The 20,274-nt window shown below is 38.9% G+C and overlaps 1 protein-coding gene across 1 annotated transcript; it reads left to right on the forward strand.

Annotated features, from left to right (window-relative positions):
* Positions 1-7: 7 nt before the first annotated feature.
* On the forward strand, positions 8-19,841 carry tecpr2 (tectonin beta-propeller repeat containing 2). Its single transcript, XM_057343520.1, has 20 exons — positions 8-146; positions 992-1,246; positions 1,334-1,462; positions 2,456-2,587; positions 2,669-2,826; positions 2,918-3,224; positions 3,394-3,526; positions 5,250-5,717; positions 5,804-6,516; positions 6,643-6,826; positions 7,813-7,986; positions 9,177-9,357; positions 9,641-9,782; positions 10,760-11,000; positions 11,115-11,204; positions 11,339-11,572; positions 17,419-17,567; positions 18,035-18,176; positions 18,266-18,415; positions 18,518-19,841. Exons 2-20 carry the CDS (start codon positions 1,028-1,030, stop codon positions 18,667-18,669), a joined length of 4,098 nt encoding a protein of 1,365 aa, XP_057199503.1. The 5' UTR covers positions 8-146; positions 992-1,027; the 3' UTR covers positions 18,670-19,841.
* The last annotated feature ends 433 nt before the right edge of the window (positions 19,842-20,274 follow it).

The following is a 20,274-nucleotide window of genomic DNA, read 5'->3' on the forward strand; positions in this document are numbered from 1 at the left end:
TCACGCGTCTGTCCCAACGCAAACAGAAGAAAGACACGACTGTCAACAAGAGCTAACTGTCAGAGCAGCAGAAATGTCAACAGATCGCCCTCATCCAAACTGTAAAAACCTCTCCTCGTCAGAATTAATGTGAACCTTCCCCGGAGGTAAGTTTTGTAAAGTTAGCAAAATCGAGTATAATAGTTTAATGCGTAAAGAAAGGTCGCTAAGTTACCTACCTATCCATCCATATTGTACACGACTTGTGTTATGCTGTGCCAATGGTCTTTGTTGTTGAAGCAGATTTTACGTTATAACAAAAAGTTAAGAGTTATGTCACCGTCTTGTTTCAAAAAGGCACGTCGATTGGGAAAAGTATCCTCACTGTTATTCTGTAACTTACATGTGCAAAGGCCACGAGTGAAAAATTTAAATTAAATCTTGCCATCCAGTCATACATAAACATATTGAGCAAAGTCAATACTCTTTAAGACAGATCTTAAACGAGGAAAGATGCTCTGTTGTGTTACGTATTTAAGGCGTGGTTAATATGCTTGTGGGTGTGTTCACTGGTTATTTCATCAGATGTGTTTTTTGCTGTCTGAATATGTCTGTAAGATTACTACAGTAGGAAGAGAGATCAGTTTTACACTGTATTACGGCGAGCTGACTCCTGCTGGAGGGCGTGGCCATGCAGGTACATGGTTGGTTTTTTTTTATAATGTACCTGCATGGCCACGCCCTCCAGCAGGAGTCAGCTCGCCGTAATACAGTGTAAAACTGATCTCTCTTCCTACTGTAGTAATCTTACAGACATATTCAGACAGTAAAAAACACGCCCTCCAGCAGAAGTTAAAAACCCAAAATACAGTGTAAAACTGATCTCTCTTCCTACTATAGTAATCTTACAACAGCTTGCTGTCTACAAACTTTATTAAATAAAAAGCTGTGTTATTTTGATCAACAATGCATACATTTTATAAGATTTATGTATTTGAAATTATCTTCCTAGATTTCCTTAAGTGGGACACAGATCCATAAGGTGACCATGGCCACCCATCCAGCACCGCTGCCCTTGAGGGAATTCTGTCCTCTCTACTACCTACTCAATGCCATTCCTGCTAAAGTCCAGAAAGGCTTCAGATCAGTGCTGGTTTACTTGACAGCTCTGGACAGCAACACAGATTATATAGCTATTGGCAGCAGCATTGGAATGCTGTATCTATACTGCAGAACAGTAAGCCAGATGAATAAATATAATTTAGAGGTGAGATAAAATGCTCCACTTACAGGTGATCTGTTTTTGTTTAGAAATTGCTTTCTGCAATAAGTCTGTTATAATTTGTTTCACAAGGGGAAATGTGAAGCAGTCACTGCTGTGAAGTTGCTGAGTTGTTTTGATGATCTTGTGGCTGTTGGGACGGCATCAGGCCGAGTTGCTTTCTATCAGCTTGTGTCACCATTGCCTGGCAGAAATAAACAGGTACTGTATAGTCTCTATATAGGATTTACATATGTGACCCTGGACAACAAAACCAGTCTTATGGGTCAATTTTTCAAAATTGAGATTTTTACATAATCTGAAAGATGAATAAATAAGCTTTCTATTGATGTATGAGTTGTTAGAATAGGACAATATCTGGCTCAGATACAACAGTTTAAAACTCAGGAATCTGAGAGTGCAAAAAAATCTAAATATTGAGAAAATTGCCTTTGAAGTTGTTAATCAGGGGCACTGTGGCAGACCATCCAAAGTTTTTATATATTTAAGGTAGGAAATTTACAAAATATCTTCATGGAACATGATCTTTGCTTAATATCCTAAGGATTTTTGACATAAAAGAAAAATCGATAATTTTGACCCACACAATGTATTTTTGTCTTTTACTAAAAATGTTCCCGTGCTACTTAAGACTGGTTTTGTGATCCAGGGTCACATATAGGCATTAAGCAGACATTTTTATCCAGTGACTTACAAAAATGAAGAAAAGAGGCAATAATATAGTTATGCAACTTCAAAGTTGTTTGGCTTAATATTATTTGTAATCTACAATCATATTTAATTTACATGTCATGTCTCATTGCAAAAACAGTTGTTAAAAGGACAGTTCACCCAAAAATAAAAATTCTGTCATCATTTACTCACCCTAAAGTTTTTCCAAATCTGTATAGCCTACATGTCTTTGTTCTGATGAACTCAGAGAAAGATATTTGGAAGAATGCTTGTAAACAAACAGTTCTTGGCCGCCATTGACTACCATAGTCATGGTGGCCAAGAAATGCTTGGTTCAGAATTTTCATTTTTGGGTGAACTGTTCCTTTTATATGTGCTGTAAAGTTAATATTCTTTATATACATGTCCGTCTGTTTTTTGTTCACAAAATGAAAAACCTACAATGCAGATGTCTGACCAATCTGATGAAAGAAGTATTCTGGGAAAGTGAGCATATCACACTGTCTTATTGTCTTGTCACAGCTGAGAAGGTTTGATGTAGTGGGTTTGCACAAAAGCACAATTACAGCCCTAGCATGGAGTGCTAATGGCATGAAGCTCTTCTCTGGAGATGATAAGGGACGGGTGGTCTACTCTGCTGTGGACCTGGACCAGGTAAGCTATTACTAAGAGATACAGATGACAGTAAAAGGGTATTCTTTTTTTCTGTCTAACAAGTTTATGTGTTACTTGTAGGGAGTGTGTAACCCTGTGATTCTCATCGAGGAGCCCTCAGCAATAGTTCAGCTGGAGTACAGTCAAAAAGTGCTTCTGGTTTCATCCTACCAGCGCTCGATGCTCTTTTACACGCAAGAACAGTCGCATCAGCAGCTGGGCACTAAACCACGAAAATGGTACAGGACCCTCAATCCATGTTCGACTAAAATGATTCTCGGAGTTCTACAGTTTCTCATTCCACTTCTGTTGATATTTGTCTTTTTAAAGTAATGGCAAGTTTGGTGCCTGCTTCCAGCCAGCTCTCTGCAAGCAGAGCGATCTAGTGGTCTATGCAGCCAGGCCAGGGTTGCGTCTGTGGAGGACAGATGTGCGAGGGCGTGTGGGGGAAACCCACGTCCTGAAGCCCCTTTTTAATCAGGAGGTCCCTCAGTTTGAGCTGTTCGCACGTTCGGGTTCCACCGGAGGTTACCGACCTTCAGAAAGACAGCTGGGATTGGTCAGCTGTTTCCTGAAGGAGGGCTGGGTCCTCAGCTGGAATGAATACAGCGTTTATGTCGTGGACTGTACCAACCAGGTATAAATGCACACTTTTGATCTATGGGGTAGATTCTGTGTTTAAAATACATTCAGTATGTCTACAGTAGATTTGAGTGATTTCGTACAGTTAGTCAGCAGCATCATTGATATATGATCTGAAAGTTGTCAATGACAAGGTAATTTAAGCTATTGTTTCTCATTCAAAGGTTATTATTGGCGGTTTGGAAAGCAGTGGGGATATCGTTTCTGTGTCATGCACGGAGAATGAAATCTTCATTCTGAAAGGCGACCGGGATATTTTGCGGATCTCAAATAGCCCCGAGGGATTGGTTTCCAACTGTGAGTTGCAGAACTGATATCATAATTGCAGTTTAGTTATGCATTCTGCTCCATCAGCAGTTTTGGTATATTAAAGAGTAAATATTCCTTGATTTTAAGGTCCTACTTTGGTTTATTTAGTGTCCAACAACAAGTTTACGTATATACAAGGTGTAAAATCACTATTATTTTGTTATAATAGGCAGTTATCCTTACTTCTTGACTGGCTCTTAAATGATTCGTTCGGTGAATCATCCGTCTAATCCCCTCCTTTCTGCCAGCTTACTCTGATCTGATTGGTCAGATGGTCTAGTCTGCTATGAGTAGTCTTAACGCTCACGAGCTACAGTGTTTGGGGGAGAAGAGTGAAGTTTTCGCGGGCAGTCCTAGCAAAACGAAGGCGGCGGTTCGCGAATTGGACTAGGCCACGACTCGTTTGCGTGATTCAGAGTCGACTCCCTTTTTTCCAAGCCAATAACTTTGTTATTCACTCACCTCGGCTTTACAACTTGGCAGATTGCTTACATTCACAAACGGCAACATTACACACTGCATGAAATGTAATTGACATGATCTCGTAATATGTACTCTTTAAGGCATACTGTATGAGAAAGCATATTTTTCCCCATTGCTCTGTAATAATTGCAGTGTTTTGCAATAATTGCAACAGAGTCATGAAGTATTGTTTGTGTATCTCTCTCCATATTTTTCTCTTTTATCCTAGTCTATCCGTTTTAAAAACATTACATTTATGAGGAAATACAAGATTGCTGTCATATATACAGCAGCCTCGGGACTTCCAGGATACACTTGAAAATGTATTAATTTCATTGTCCATGACATAAAACTTAGGCTAGACCATTGTGGGATTCATCTTGGCATTTTTGTTATGTTTATTAAGCTTAAACTGAGGAAAAAACAAAATAGCTTCACTGTACAACACATGGTTAAGATATACATTTCACCAAATATTACATTTCATTTCATTTTAAATAATATAACATTTTTAATTGTAAAATATTTGAAATTTGATTGATTTTAAACTTTTAAACTTTATTTGTTACATTTTGAAACACTTTGTTTGGCAGTTGAAATGGATAGTTCACCCAAAAATGAAAATTCTGTCATCATTTACTCACTCTCTTGTAATTTCAAACCTGTGTGACTTATTTTCTTCTGTAGAAAACAAAAGAAGATGTTTTGACGAATGTTGGTAACCGAACAACGGCGGTACCCATTCACTTCTATTGTATGGACACAAAACCAATGCAAGTCGATGGGTACCGCCGTTGTTCAGTTAACAACATTCTTCAAAATATCTTTCGTATATAAAGTCATACAGGTTTGAAATGACAAGCAGGTCAGCAAATGATGACAGAATTTTCATTGTGGGTGATCTCTTTAACTATATAAAATTACATGTATTTTCCAAGTAGAGAGCATTTTAAAAGAATACTAGTGAAATAATTAAGTCTACAGAATTTTGAATATATAGATTTCCATTGTATTTAACTTTTTAAGTATTTAAATTTTTATACATTTCTTAAGTTTTAACATAAAGAGTGTGTTTGTTTGTCAGACATGTTTTTCCCTCATCTCAAAAACCAGCGATATATATTGCCTTTTTAATACATTTGTTTTGATATTTAGTTAGAGATACAATATACATTTTTTTATTTCATCTGAAGTGTAGAAAAGTTTATCTTACCCTTCCTTCTTTTTCTTGATCACTTTTTCCTCTCAGTATTGGACCATTCCTACCGTTTCACGTCCCCTCTTTCTACTCCCACTATTCTGCTGCCCCCTAATGGTGCCGTGGAGACAGCACAGCCAATCAGGACCATGCCCATCATTACAGAACAGGAGATTCTAGTCACTCCCAGCTTAGATGAGGCACGTGAGGGGGTTGAGGAGTCAGAGGAGGTACAGGAGGACCAGCAGCCGGAGGAGTTCAGTCAAGGGGTCGAGGCTCTGGAGGTCACCGAGGACGTGGAGGAGCAGCAACGGGTCAGCTTGGGTACAATAGACTCCCGCAGCCGTAGCAGCTCCATCACCTCTTGGGAAAGCACACCTGGCATGTTTACTGCTACAGAGGCATCTGCCTCAGAGCTCTCCTCCAGCCGATACAGCACCATCACTCAAGAGGACTTCCAGCAGGAGCTGGTGGTCAAAGCCATCAAGCTGAAGAAGAAGGGCAAGAGGAGAAGACATGGTTAGAAAATGCTTTTAGAATACTGTGTAAAAGCTAGTATGTATCCCTTTTTTAAATCATTGTTTGTCTTTTGTGTGATCCTATAGAGAGCGGGAACCGTGTTAATGAGCACAGCAGCTGGTCGGAGAGCATGTTAAGTCAGGACGGCGCAGGCAGCGATGTTCTCAACACGCCCTCCGACCGCACCAGCCTCCTGTGCAGCAGCCTAGATCTCCACAGCACAGGCTCACCTGACCATGAAGGGTCCATTTATGGAGAAACCCACAGTTCCAATGACTTTCAGAGCCCACCAGAACCCTCACCAAATCACAAACAACCTGATCATGATCCAGTTATCCAAACCGCAGAGACCCAGCCCGTTTGTCCTACATCACTCCCCCTACAAGACATGGAGTGCCAGGCGTACAGTGAAAACGTGTTTGAAGAAAACGAGCCCAAAATTGTGGCTACGCCTGATGTGGACATGCTCCTGGAATGCACCTTCTCGTACATGCAGACAGCTGATGAACAGGACGTTATAGAGGAACATATGAAGGAGGCTGTCCCGCTGGGGGATTCTGAGTGGCGTTCTACAGATAGTTTGCATGGGGATTTTAACTTGAACTTATCTTATGATCCAATTAGACCTCTGGGTTACTCCCCTGAACCAGAACCAACACCCTCTAGTGACGAGGAGGACATCTATGCCCATGTGCCATCCAGCAATAGTCTGGGAGATGGACTCAATGCTCTGAGTCTGCAAGGCTTGTCTTCTAAACAGAAAGAAGATGAAGAGATGCAGCTCCTCAAAGCAGACCAGGTAAGAGAGCTCACCAACTCACATCCCAAGAGTGAGACATTAGGCATAAGAGCCAGGAGATTTAAGTTATAAATACTAATAATGTAATAAATGTGATAGACAATGATGTTAACTTTCTATTTAAAGTTGGCAGAAAGCTGGATGGGCTACAGTGGACCTGGCTGTGGAATCCTCAGTCTTCTTGTGACGGACAGGTATATCTGGTGTCTAGACTTTAAAGGATGTCTTTACTGCAGTGGGCTTCCAAACGGTGGATTGAGCTGGCAGAAGTTTGAAGAAAATGTCCATCAGGTGGCGCTGTCTCAGTCAGGTAAGGAGAGGATTGGCACAACAAACACTACTTGATGGACCAAAACCATCTTCTGCACAATACTTTGTTACATTTAAGGCCCGGGCATACTTGACTTTCCGCGTCCGTGTCCATCTCGCGCACAAACGCGTCCGCACAGCTTCCTGCGCATACTCATCACGGATTAAGCGCGGACGTCTGAGTTCAACACATGCGCAATACAAGTATTGAGTATGTGTGCTCTACCAGACCGTCAGAGGGCAGCGCTGAGTCACGTCATTTACAGACCCACTGCAAATTAATGACTGAGGAAGTGTTTTTGCCATTGCAAACAATCCAAGCAAACAGCAAGACAATAAGAACAACAACCAAACAGTATGGGGAAGGATATGCTTACTGTTCTTACTGTGTTGGTTTTGTATCATTCTTCTTCAACAAGGACATGCTGCACACTTTCTGTGTGTGTATTGACCCCTAGTGGACTAGTGCACTTTTTTGTGCATGCGCTGTTGTGCGCGGCCTTCTGATGACAAAAATTGTGTCATGCGGGATCATACTTCGGACCATACTTCCGCCTTTAGCTTTTAGCTATGTAAATTCATGCCAGCATAGGAGAGAAGCTCATTCCGGTAAAAGGAACACAAAAGCATGAGCCTTCAACCCAAGAATATTAACCATAGTGGAATAAACAAATAAATGCAAACAATAAACAGCTGTGCATTTATGACAAAAAACACCAATACATTTGGAGGTCATGGAGACCAGAATAAGTATAATTTAAATTTAAAAAAAAAATGAATAATTTAATGCTGATGAAGTTAAACCAAAAAGTAATAATAGTGATCACCTTACAAGCATTGGTTTAAATGGAATACATTAAAATGCATGTTTTCCATATTCCGTAAGTCATAAGTTCACATATTTTAACGTTCGTATTGCGATTTAGAACAGTGCTTTATCTTACTGAAATTGTATAAAACTAAAATCTCCCGGATGTGCTTTCCTAGGGTCGTTGCTATGGAAAGTGGAGCAGAAAACCATGACTGCTTATGCTTGTGGGAAGGTCACCATCAAAGGAAAGAGACACTGGTACAAAGCCCTGGATGACACAGCTTTTGTGGCACTTGGTGATGATACAGCATGGATCATTCGCACCAATGGAGACCTTTACCTACAAACAGGTTTGAGAGAATGAGCATATTGTGATGTGCTCGCTTTACAATAACTTCCCTTCTTAAAATGATAAATTGTTAAAGGTAAACTCTGCCGAAAAAGGAACATTAAGCTATGAATTACTCACCCTCAAGTCATTCGACAAGCCTAGGACATCCTTTCATCTTCACAACGCAAATTATATTATTCGGTTCGAGAGCTTTCTGACTCTCGCCCATAGACAGCAACGTAACTGACATTCTTCACTTTGGAAGCCAGTTGCGTTTTTGTCTATGGGCAGGAGTCGGAAAGCTCCCGAACCTCATCGAAACTATCCTAATTTGCATTGTGAAGATGAACGGATGTCCTTGAATGACTTGAGGGTGAGTGATTCATGGCAGAATTGTCATTTTTCGGTGGAGTTCCCCTTTAGGGGGGTATTAAAGTACATTTCTGTTCTCTTTACTCACCCTTCGAATCCATGGAACTCAAAAAGAGATTTATGAAATGCGTACAGCTTTTAATAATATGAGGGTGAGTATATGAGAACAAAGACAAAGAATTGGGTGAATTTTTTATTTACAAATATTTAGAATTGGCTAAATAATATTTACAATACTTCGTTTTGTGAACTTTGTTATTCTAATGTATTTTATTCTGCTGCGCAAAATGTGGAAACTGCACATTTTTTTGCTTGCATAAAACTAATATGAACTCAAAGCGTTTGTGTTGATACTACTTACCACTAGATGGTGCTGTAAGTACTTGCTATAGTACTTTGCTATTTAATGTATTAAAGAATAAATTAATTTGTTACCAATGGCAAAATCAGAGTTCATGATGAATGACTTCATGATTTTACATTAAAGGTGTTTCTGTGTTTTGGCACAGATATATTTATTCTAAAGCAACTTAAGGCTCAGTTTTGGCTCTTATGTAATACTGAAGAGCATCAGTGAGGTCACCCAACCTTGTGCTAGCAGTGCCAGTTACCTCACAGCTCTGTTAAACCCTTATTAATATCCACTATGACCTCTACCAGTGCAGCATAGGTCATAAAGCTCATAGTGCACTAACTCCACCTACTGTACCGAAGTTTTCAGGAATAATTTACAGTATCTGTAAATGTGATGTGAAAGCAGTGCCAGTTCTCAAGAACCACTTTCAGAATTCATCATTTTAGATTCATTGTCAAATGTTGGAGTTTCTGTGATTTCAGGTCTGAGTGCGGACAGGCCATGTGCACGCTCTGTGAAGGTGGACTGCCCGTGTCCCATGGCGCAGATGGCAGCACGTGGCAGTGTTGTGTGGGCACTAAGTGAACAGAGGGGCGTGTTCTACAGAGAGGGGCTCAGCAGCTACTGCGCAGAGGGGGAGCAATGGAAGTATGACACCGTCAGGTACGACTAACATCGCTATTGTCCATAGCCAGGTGAATCTCATCAGAGAATGCAGTAATAATCTGATCTGTTGAATATAATTGTAAAACCGACGCTGGTGTAGTGATGACTGCATGATTGGCTTGTTTTATGAATATCGATTTACAGTATGGGCTGCCAAACGTAAGATTTTCCTAAAAGTTGTTTGATATTGATGCCTAATGTGCACAATGTAGATTTTGTTGTGAAAAAAGATTTAAAATATGTGATATAATAGATATTTGTTGTATGTGTGTGACTGCAGTGAGAGTCAAGGTTTGGAGCCCATCTGTATTGCTCTGGGTGAGAATAACACAGCATGGGCACTGGATACCAGTGGGAGCTTGTGGTTCAGAACTGGGGTCACTGCCAAAAACCCGCAGGGTGAAGATGAACACTGGTGGCAGGTATATATATTTAACACACATACATTACATACGTATGTATAAACCTTGTATAAGAAGTGTCAAATTTATGATGGGCCGGTATTGGCACTTAGGCACGTTTTGCCGGACAATGATTTTGTTATTTGTTATACCTTGGTTAACCCATAAGGACAGCCCATACAAAATAAAAAACAACTTAATGCGGTTTTAATAACCAAGAAGGAAAATAAATAGCAGCACATAATTAATTTGACGATTTTATTCATAAGAGGCCTTTATAATGCAATTGGTAATACACCCTTAATGACAAGAAAGCATTCTTAGCTGAATAACTCGAGCCATATTAAGCCTCTGAAACCAAACATTAACACAACTGTATGACAAATATTAAATTACAGGTCTGACTGTGTTGAATCAGAGTGCACGAGTGCCAAATGCCTTGCGTTACTAAAAGAAGGCAAAATTTCACTGCTTTATTATGCAAGCTATAACATGCAGCTAATTTATTAATATATCTGTCCTGCTGTAACTAATTAATAAATAAAATGATTAATTGTAGGACAAATGATTAATTGAGATTAATTGCATCCAGAATAAAAGTTTGTGTTTACATAATATATGTCTGTGTACTGTGCATATTAATCTTGTATTTATAAACACATACACATACATCTATACACATTTAGGAAATATATACATAGATTTATTTATAATTTAAATTATGTACAAGTGTTTATTAATTATTATATATTTTATTTTTCTTAAATATGTGCATGTATGTGTGTGTTTTTATAAATACAACATTAATATGCACAGTACACAGACATATTATGTAAACACAAACATTTATTCTGGATTAATCGTGATTAATCATTTGACAGCCCTAAATATAACATGCTATACATTTAATGTGAAATATTCTGTTTTTTTAAGCTTAAAATGCTGTAAAACACACCTAGCTCATGGTTCCTGTTTATTATTTACTTTTCTCGAAATAGGTGAGCATCACAGACTACGTGGTGTTTGATCAGGGCAGCCTATTCCAGACTCTGATCCAGGCTACACAAACCGTTGCCACGGCCACCAGAGCTCCGGTGGAGCGGGTCGCCGAGCGTCTGCGCGTGGCCTTCCTCTCCCAGCACTCCCAATGCCAGCCCAGCCTCATCAGCGTCAACAGCAGCGGCATCTGGATCGCTTCTGGACGCAACGAGTTTCACGTTGCTAAGGGCAGCCTCATCGGTACGACGCTACAAAGCATGCATGCTTAAAATGAACATATGCTGTTCTGTTGGCTGAGCTCATTTACATTTAGAGTCTCTCAGCCAGATTTATTTCATGTTCATCTTCATGCAGGGACGTTTTGGAGAGGTGTCGTACCCAGAGGAACAGCTTCAGCCACAAAATGGGCCTTTGCGTTTTCTTCTGCTGTTCAAGGCAAAGAGGGTATGTTGATATCGCATCATCCTTTGTGCATTAATCACAGGCAACAACATTTTGGCGGCATGAATCAAACTAGCGTTTACACCACATATGTGACTTTCTGACAATGTGTGATTTTCTCTCTGGTGTCTCCACAGGAAGTTTCCTTTGGATTGGTCAGAGCAGGAAAGACCTGTTTTGCATCTGGGACCAAGACTTCCAGATGCGGCCCTTCACCATCCAGTTTCCCCCAGACGTTGAGATGATGCAGCTCTCTGCCTGTCATGATGCTCTCTGGGGATTAGATCACTACGGTCGCGTCCACATCCGCACTTTATCATCCAGTTGTCCCACTGGAATGCACTGGACGTTACTGGACCTCAGCCAGCTTGGTGAGACCATTTTAATTCCTTAGATAATGGCTTTATCTGTGAATCATATGCCGGCTAAATTTAGACTTGCAATTGTGCAATGCAACATCAAATTCAAACACTGAATGTTGATAAGAGTGATTGGGGAAATTTCATGAAAACTTGGTTTAATGATGAGAAAATCTAATAAAAAATGAAGTATATTTTTAACTAACATAATGTATAAATACTTCATAATAAGTGTTTTTTTTCTTCTTCAATTATTCAGTATTAAAATGATTAATTAAAGGGATAGTTCACCCCAGAAGGAAACGTCTTGTCATTTCAAACCTGTATGACTTTCTTTCTTCTGCAGAACACAAAAGATATTTTGAAGAATGTTGGTAACGGAAAACTGTTGGTCCCCATTGACTTGCATAGGTTTTGTGTCCACACAATAGAAGTGAAAGGGGACCAACGGTTTTTGTTTACCAATATTCTTCAAAATATCTTTTGTCTTTTGAAGAAGATAGAAAGTCATCTAGGTTTGAAATGACAAGAGGGTGAGTAAATGATGACAGAATTTTCATTTTGGAGTGAACTATCACTTTTAGATTTAATAATTAAATATTTTGTATTAATCGTACAGTATATTGATAATATATAATGTGGATCATATAGAATGTACTTCCCATATTTTGTAACAATTTTCTTAATTACGTAATGCATTTGTTAATGTAAACTAATAATGAAATTCTACAGCATTTATTCGTCTTGGTACATTTTCGGGCTTTTACAAAACATTTTCAAAATCAAGTTGTGTCTGTTAACATTAGTTACTGCACAGAGAACTAACATGAACAATTGTATTAACATTAACAAAGATTAATACATGAAAACTATACTACTCATTGTTAGTTCATGCTTAACCAATGCATTAACTAATGTAAACAAATACAATCACAATTGAAAAGTTTCTTTCAAAATAAAAAAAATCGGACACTGCAATGTCCTTATTTGTGTGTGCTCACAATACATCAATCAGTCGTCCTTCAGATGACACGTTTGAGACCTAATTTAAACAGTTTGCTCCACCGTTACTCCTCTTCAAGGTCTCAAGTGCCCTTTGCACTGGTCATGTGTGCTGGAATGACTCATGTCAAACATAGCTCACTGAGAACCCTCTCCCATTCGCCCCGTTCAGATTTCCACATCCACCGCCCGTCCACGCGGCCCACCGCTAACCTACATACCGCTAACCACATACTTCACAACGACCACCCTACTCCTACCAAAGCTCTACTTTTGCTTATGGTTCCCCCATGTGGTTGATAAGCACAATTGTCTGTTATCAGTGTCGTAAATACTGTCGCTGTATAAGCTTCCCCGTGGGAAGCAATACACATGAATTTGTTGACTAAGCAGAAACCATTGTTACATTATGTCACTTCATAAACTGTGCATGTACTAAAGCACTCTTTTGGCTCCTGCAGGGTGTACTACTGGGCTATACTAATAGCTCAAACTAGATTCTGAGGTAGCAGCTGGTTGTTAGCCATTAGCGCATAGCGTGCTAGCTACATAGCAGCTAACATGCTAACGTTAACTACATAGCACATTTGCGGTCACCCAAAACACAACGCATGGGCGTGAATGTGTTTAGTAACCAACAAAAATAATTTTCTGTAGTTACATTTTCAAAAAAAACACTCGTGACCAGGCATTGTGCTTTGTGTAATAGGTGCAATCACTAACTTACACTCAACTCGCTATGGGAATAGTGCCTAGGATAGTCACGTTAGAAACGGATAACATTAGTCTACGTGCATGAACTAAAGAATCAGCAACTTTTGACCAGAAAACATTTATTGTGGTTTGGTAGTCGTCGTTTACAAGCATAAAACTAAATTCGTGACGAGGCACGATCATGCTACGTAAGCTATTGAGACCCAGCAACATAACATTATCTCAAGTCTACCTAATGGTTATAAATTGTGAACCAGTAACGTAAGTGCACCAATAAACAACCTGAGCACAGCCTAATAACTAATAAGCTCAAAAGTACAGGACAGTAAGAAAAAATGTACACATAAGACTTTCAAATCCAGTAGCAGGAAGGCTAGGTCTCCATCCGTTTTGCAACCCATTGCCTCTGGCAGCTCGCGCCACCGAGTGTAAGTCTGTCAGATATTGATTAGTGTTCGGGCTCTTGTCCGATCATTCTCTCTCTTTTCCTCTTTTCCTTTTTTTGCTGGCTCTGCCATGGTGATGGTTTGGAGACCTGCGTTGAACTAGATCATTTCCTCTTATTGTTAGCTGTTGGCTAACTTCACCCAGGCTATGAGTAAAATGTGACGTATGCCGTAAAGCAGGTGATGGGCGGGGCTTGTGTACCTACCCGCACACCACAGTTACAAGTGTGATTTCAGCTGATAGAGGGCTGCTTAAGTAGCAGCGGCTGTAAAATTCGTCCAGTTAAGAGTTGTGCTAACACTAAAATAATTTTAGAGAGACTATTTTAAGGTCGAAAAACTCCCTAGTGTTGCTTTAAGAGCTTTAAAGTGCAACAGTACATTTAATCCCCTCCTAATTTCTCCCTCTTGGCATCGTTGAGCTTCCAGCGGGTTAAAACGCAAGCGACGGTTTCATGTATCAAAACCGCCTGTTGCTAAGGGTGCTGTTTATATTTTTAATTTAAGCAGGTGGTTCTTACATAACGTGTTCTGCTGTTTTTTACTGTTGAATATTGTAATGATTTGGCTTAAAGTGATAGTTTACCCAAAAATGAAAATTATGTCATCATTTGCTCACCCTCATGTCATTTCATACCTGTATAAATTACTTTCTTCTGATGAACACAGAGAAAGATATGTGGAAGAATGTTAGCAATTTTCAATTCTGTGACATCATTGACTGCCATAGCAGGAACAAATTAAATGGTAGTCAAAAGTGCCCCAGAACTGTTTGTGTTACTAAATTCTTCAAAATATTTCACTTGGTGTTCGACAGAACAACAAAATATAAAAAAAATTTCCTACTATGGTAGTGGATGATGTCACAGAACTGAAAATTGCTAACATTCTTACAAATATCTTTCTTTATAGGTTTGAAACAACCTGAGGGTGAGTAAATGATGACAGAATTTTTATTTTTGGGTGAACGATCCCTTTAGGAATGCGCTAAAACACACGTTTAAAAGCAAGGTGTTAGATTATTCCAAAGGGGACCAAACAATCCCCTCAGCTGTGAAATCACAATGCAGGCTAATATAATCCGGTTACGTCAGACATATTTTAATTACATTGGCTTGCGGTGCGTGTAAAATCAACAGCGTGAGGCTTTTGTTTATTAAGTGTGTGTTTTGTGTACGTGCATGTTGTGTTTGTGCTGTAACAGGATGCAGACATAAATAGGCAGAGCCGTGTGATGGGAACAGCTGTAGACCATCCCGTCTCGGGTTGTGAAAGATGAATCTGGGTCTAGCCCTGGATATACGATCATTTTTAGAGTTAGCACATGATGTTTTCTATGCATTTAGACATACTGAGCCTCCGAGAAGGTTATCAGAGTTTATACTATAGTCTAAAAAGTCTAGTCTGTGCCTGGACAGATGAAAAAAACTGATTCTGATCGGATCTGTTTGTTCAGTATGTCAAGTGAAAATCCGGTATGTATGCGAAGGGACATCTTAATGTCCAAAACTGCTGATATTCATTTTATAGTGTATAAAATGTAGTTCTCTATATGCAAAAAGAATGAGCCAAAAGGTTTCAGACAATAATGCTTATTTTGCAATACTTCATATTAAATAAGATACTTGTAATGCCCCAAATAAAAAAGGCTTTTAATCTCAATCATAGTTTAAACCACATTATGAATATATAGATAATTGAATTATAAATATTGAATTTCATGTGATGTATTTTGTATTGATGTATTTATTTGTTTTGCTGTGAAGACCACAAAACAGTTAAGGGATGGTTCACCCAAAACTTACAATTCTGTCATAATTTACTCACCCTCTTGTCATTTCAAACCTGTATGACTTTCTTTCTTCTGAAGAATACAAAAGAAGATATTTTGAAGAATGTTGGTAACCAAACAACAATGGTGCCGAATTTTTTTGTGTCCATACAATAGAAGTGAATGGGTAACAACATTCTTCAGAATATCTTCTTTTGTGATCTACAGAAAAGGAAAGTCATACAGGTTTGAAATGACAAGAGGGTGAGTAAATTATGACAGAATTGTAAATTTTGGGTGAACTGTCCCTTTAAAAAGATTTTAGTTACATAAACCAGAACGATAAGTCAAGAACTTATTTTTTGCAGCCAACACACTTCTGTATTACTCTAATGTCTTATGTTCTCATTGAGTTTTCTAATTTCAGGAAAACCTTTTAAATGTTACAACAGAAAAAAAACAGTAATTGCGGTTTTGAAAAGTCCATCCTGAGAATTGAAGTGTCAGCTTGGCTTTATCTTGTTTTGTTGGTAATGAATCAGCACAATGTGCAAAGATCTCTTGCGGCCAAAGGCCACGGTTGTGATGACGTGTGCAATCTATTGTATTCATTCATTGTGTTAATCACAATCTCACTCTGTCTTCCATTGACTCGACAGACAGACGGAATTAGTATTAGATGTGAAGCATCACAGAAGATAAAATAGATTTTAAAGAATGTCTCAGTTATGCGTTAGGTTAAAGATTTAATCAACTGTTGTAGAGCTTGTTCAGTTTGAAATAGATATTTCGCAAAATAAAATAATGTTTTTTATATTACATGTTGTTAATTTATATCGCTCATTCTTCCAAGTATTTCCGTTTGAATGAAAAGTGTGATTAACAGAAAGCGTGAATGTGTGCCAGGATCACATATCACATGTTATGTTAAGATTTGCTATCTGAGTTCTTAACACAAAGTCGTCATAACGTTCTGTTACGCGTAAAAGTCACGTCAAGGTTACACTATCATATCACACCATACAGACTTCATATCACTCCATACAGGACAAACCCACCTCACGGTTCCACTGCATGTAGGCTACTCCCCAACATTGTTTACTAGACAAGGTTTTAGTTTAAAAATGGCCACTGGTGTCCTTGTCATGTGATGTATGGATCAGGAGCTTAAAGATAGGGTAACATGCTATTGCTGGCTCCTCATGCTTAACATGGTCAACTTGTTAAAAACTGAGTTGGACGTATGACGTAGAATTTCTGTGCTTGGTACACTCTCCAAGCACTCCAACTTGTTTCGGAAAGTTTTTTATAAGTCTGGATCCCTGTTTCGTAACAGGGATCCTATTCCTTTTATTGGGCAATTCTCCCGGAAAAGCACGCCCACAACAAGGCGAAAGAAGTAGCCCGCCCACGCGCCAACCAACGAGCGATAGGAAGACCCGCTTATCAAGATTGGCAGCGCTGCCAAGATTGGCTGCACTGTGGGGCTGCAGCTGCAGCTCGTTACTCATGCCATAGTCAGAGAAGTTGTGTGTTTGTTTGTTCACTGCATTTCAGTGATGGGTGTTATATAAACAGTGGATGTAACGCTGGATTTGAAATAGTTTGAAACTGAGAAGATAGAAGATATTTCAAAGAACGTTGGTAAATAAACAACATTGATCCCATTGACTTCCACTGCATGGACACAAAACCACTGAGACATTTCTCAAAATACCTTCTTTTGTGTTTCACAGAAAAAAGAGTCATATACAGGTTTTAAATGACATGAGGTTGAATAAATCATGACAAATTGTTAAATTTTGGATGAACTATTCCTTTAAATTCAATTGCAGTTTCAACATTTAAACAACATTCAAACCTAAAGTGATATTGTTTCATTACTGTTTGTCTGTTTCTATCTGTCCTTCATTGCTCACCCACAGGGCAGGTGAGGTTTCTCAGTTTGTCCTGTGGTAGTCAGAATGTATGGGCGTGTGATGCAAACGGTATGGTGTATTTTCGCGTTGGAACTCAACCTCTGAACCCTAGCATGATGCTCCCTGCCTGGATCTGCATTGATCCTCCCGAGCAGGTAAACAGACTTGCTGTATTTGGCTGTGTATCTAGCACTGTGATGTACTCGGTTTATAGAAGCTTACATGCTTCCACTTGTATGATATTTAATGTTAATACCAAGTTTCATATTACTTTTTCTGCAAATCCGTCAAATCTGCTACATCTTTATTAAAATCAGTTTAGATCGATTGTTCAACTATTATAATTATTATGAGCAACCTAATACAAAATCTATATTTAAAAAAATAGTAGTTTATATTAATATTTTCCCACATTAGCTTTAATTTGGTATAAATACAGTGTTGGATTATTTAATTATTGGTACTTTGGTATAATTTTCATGTTTACATGTGATCCTAAGTGACTTACATTGTAAGTCAAGGTACACATTTAGCGGTTCCCTGGGTTTGAACCCCTGACCAGGGAACGGTATGCACTACCAGTTGAGCTACAGGAACATGTTCTCTCTGTTTTTTTGGGCAGCCTGCTGGACTTCATCTAGTGAGAATTCAGACCAGTCAAAATGACCGCATGCTGTGGGCGCTGGACAACAGAGGCAACGTGCATGTGCGCGTCGGCATCACAGAAGAGATGCCTGTCGGGACTGCCTGGGAACACATTCCTGGTACATCTTCATTACCCAATCTCATTGTAGTTTACAACCACAAATAATGAGTTTTTACCGTTGTGAGTGAAACTTTTTCCCAATTGTAGGACTTCAGGCAAATCAGCTGGTTCTGAGCTTGAGGACCGCCTGGGTGCGCCTGCCCAACGGCGAAGTGGCTCGCCGGTACGGAATCACAGAGAAAAACCCAGCAGGTGACTACTGGAAGAAGATTCCAGGATTGGTCAACTGGCTTGCAGGTTAACATTTTAGATTAATTTCAAATTATTCTTTTTTTTATTTCCCAAATGTCCATCACCGATAATGAACGGAACACTGACGGACAAACCCCTCTGTTGCAGTGACTCCTGCGGATGAACTGTGGGCAGTGACTCCCGCTGGTGCTCTCAATCAGCGACTTACCAAGACTCTTCAAAACAATAGGAACAAAAACCATGGCAACACGGGTTCCCTTAGTGGAGAGGAGCTTGAGGAAGAGTGGGAGGTGATTTAGATGCCACAAATAGTGTCAAAACCCCTCAGAATTATCGCTCTGTGAATTTTTGTAGGCACTTTAACCGGTTTACTGAGCTGAACATTTGTTTTATCCAACCCATGTTTAAATTTCCACGTGCACAGTTCAGATCACGTTTTTGTTGTAATTCATATTTATTTTAGGCTTGGTTTATATCCTAATGCACTTTGCTCGCTATGTAAGGAAATGTTTAATGTGAATCCGTTATTAGGTCTTTGGAGGGGCACGCTATGTGAATTGTTTATTAGTCGACGAAACACATCATTATAGGTATAGGATAATATGAGTCACAATGTTGTTCAAACTAACCATCATATGTATATTGTTCAAACTAACTAACAACTGGGCATTTGAAAAGGGCAGGGTCTTTTTAAATCTCTGATTTTAGAAAGGGTACTAGATTTAAGTTGGCTTTAGGTTAGAACGGTAAGAGATTCAGATATGTTTGTAAATACACTTGACAAGAGTAAAATCATGGTAGCATTGGGCACAAATCTGTAAGGCTTAACTTCAGTCATATAGAGAGCATGGTCTCTGATTTACCTCTATTTACAGTGTAGTGATGTGTTGCATAAATGTGAGGTCATTTAAATGAACGGTTCGACTTTTAACTCTAAAAATAGAAAAAAATATTTTTTACTTGATTGATAGAATCTATCTTAGTCTGTTATGAAATAATGTAACTTCATGCTGGACAAGCATTCGTCATATACATCCATATAAGTAAAGACAATTTGATGAGTTATCTATGGATAACTATAAATGTGCGATGTCTGATGTTTAATTTTCTCCTTTTCTTCAACTTTGTGAAGTGATTGTAAATCTTTCTTTTGAGGTGGTGACACCACTGTAATGCATTTTATGCACATAGGGATTGACAAGGCCATATACAGTGCAAGCATTTTTGCAAGTTTTTTCAATTTTTGTCCCCCAATTTTTGTTTTATTTGCACTTACTGTAAATGGAATAAAAGTGATAAATGTGGTACACTGGAAATGTATTGCTACGCCAGTGTGGTGCGCAGGTGATTATGCAGCTAAACGTGAACTCATATATTCACCATGACTTAATCTCGCCAGTCGTTCCTCCATGCTTAGTCATGACAAACTTCCAAAAATAAAATGTTTACATATAAGTGTCTCTGCCTGTTTGGTTCATTTTCAACATCATTGTATTATAGATAATACTGATACATACCAGTTAAAGGATTGGACACACAGAATTTGTTGTTCGTTGCTTTAAATGTTCATGTTAAATGTTTAATGCTAAAAATTAGTGTTGTAGGTGAATACTGTATACATTGTGCTGATGTATTCTTTACAAACTGAAATCTTTTTTAAAAGAGTCAGACAAAATAGTAGCCAAGAATCAGAGTACTGTCTAGATACTGTTTGAATAGCATCCTAGGTGGATACCTCATGAAGCAGTTAAATAGAATGCAAAGAATATGCACAGTTGTAAGCTAGGCAAAGGTGGCTGCTTTGTAATAATAAAACAAGATTGAACAGGTGTGTCCAAACTTTTGTCTGGTAACATTCATGTGAAAACAGAGGAGAAACGTCTTTGTGATTCTAAAATCATGAC

Source organism: Triplophysa rosa, linkage group LG10 (assembly GCF_024868665.1).
Source record: "Triplophysa rosa linkage group LG10, Trosa_1v2, whole genome shotgun sequence".
Lineage (NCBI taxonomy): Eukaryota > Metazoa > Chordata > Actinopteri > Cypriniformes > Nemacheilidae > Triplophysa > Triplophysa rosa.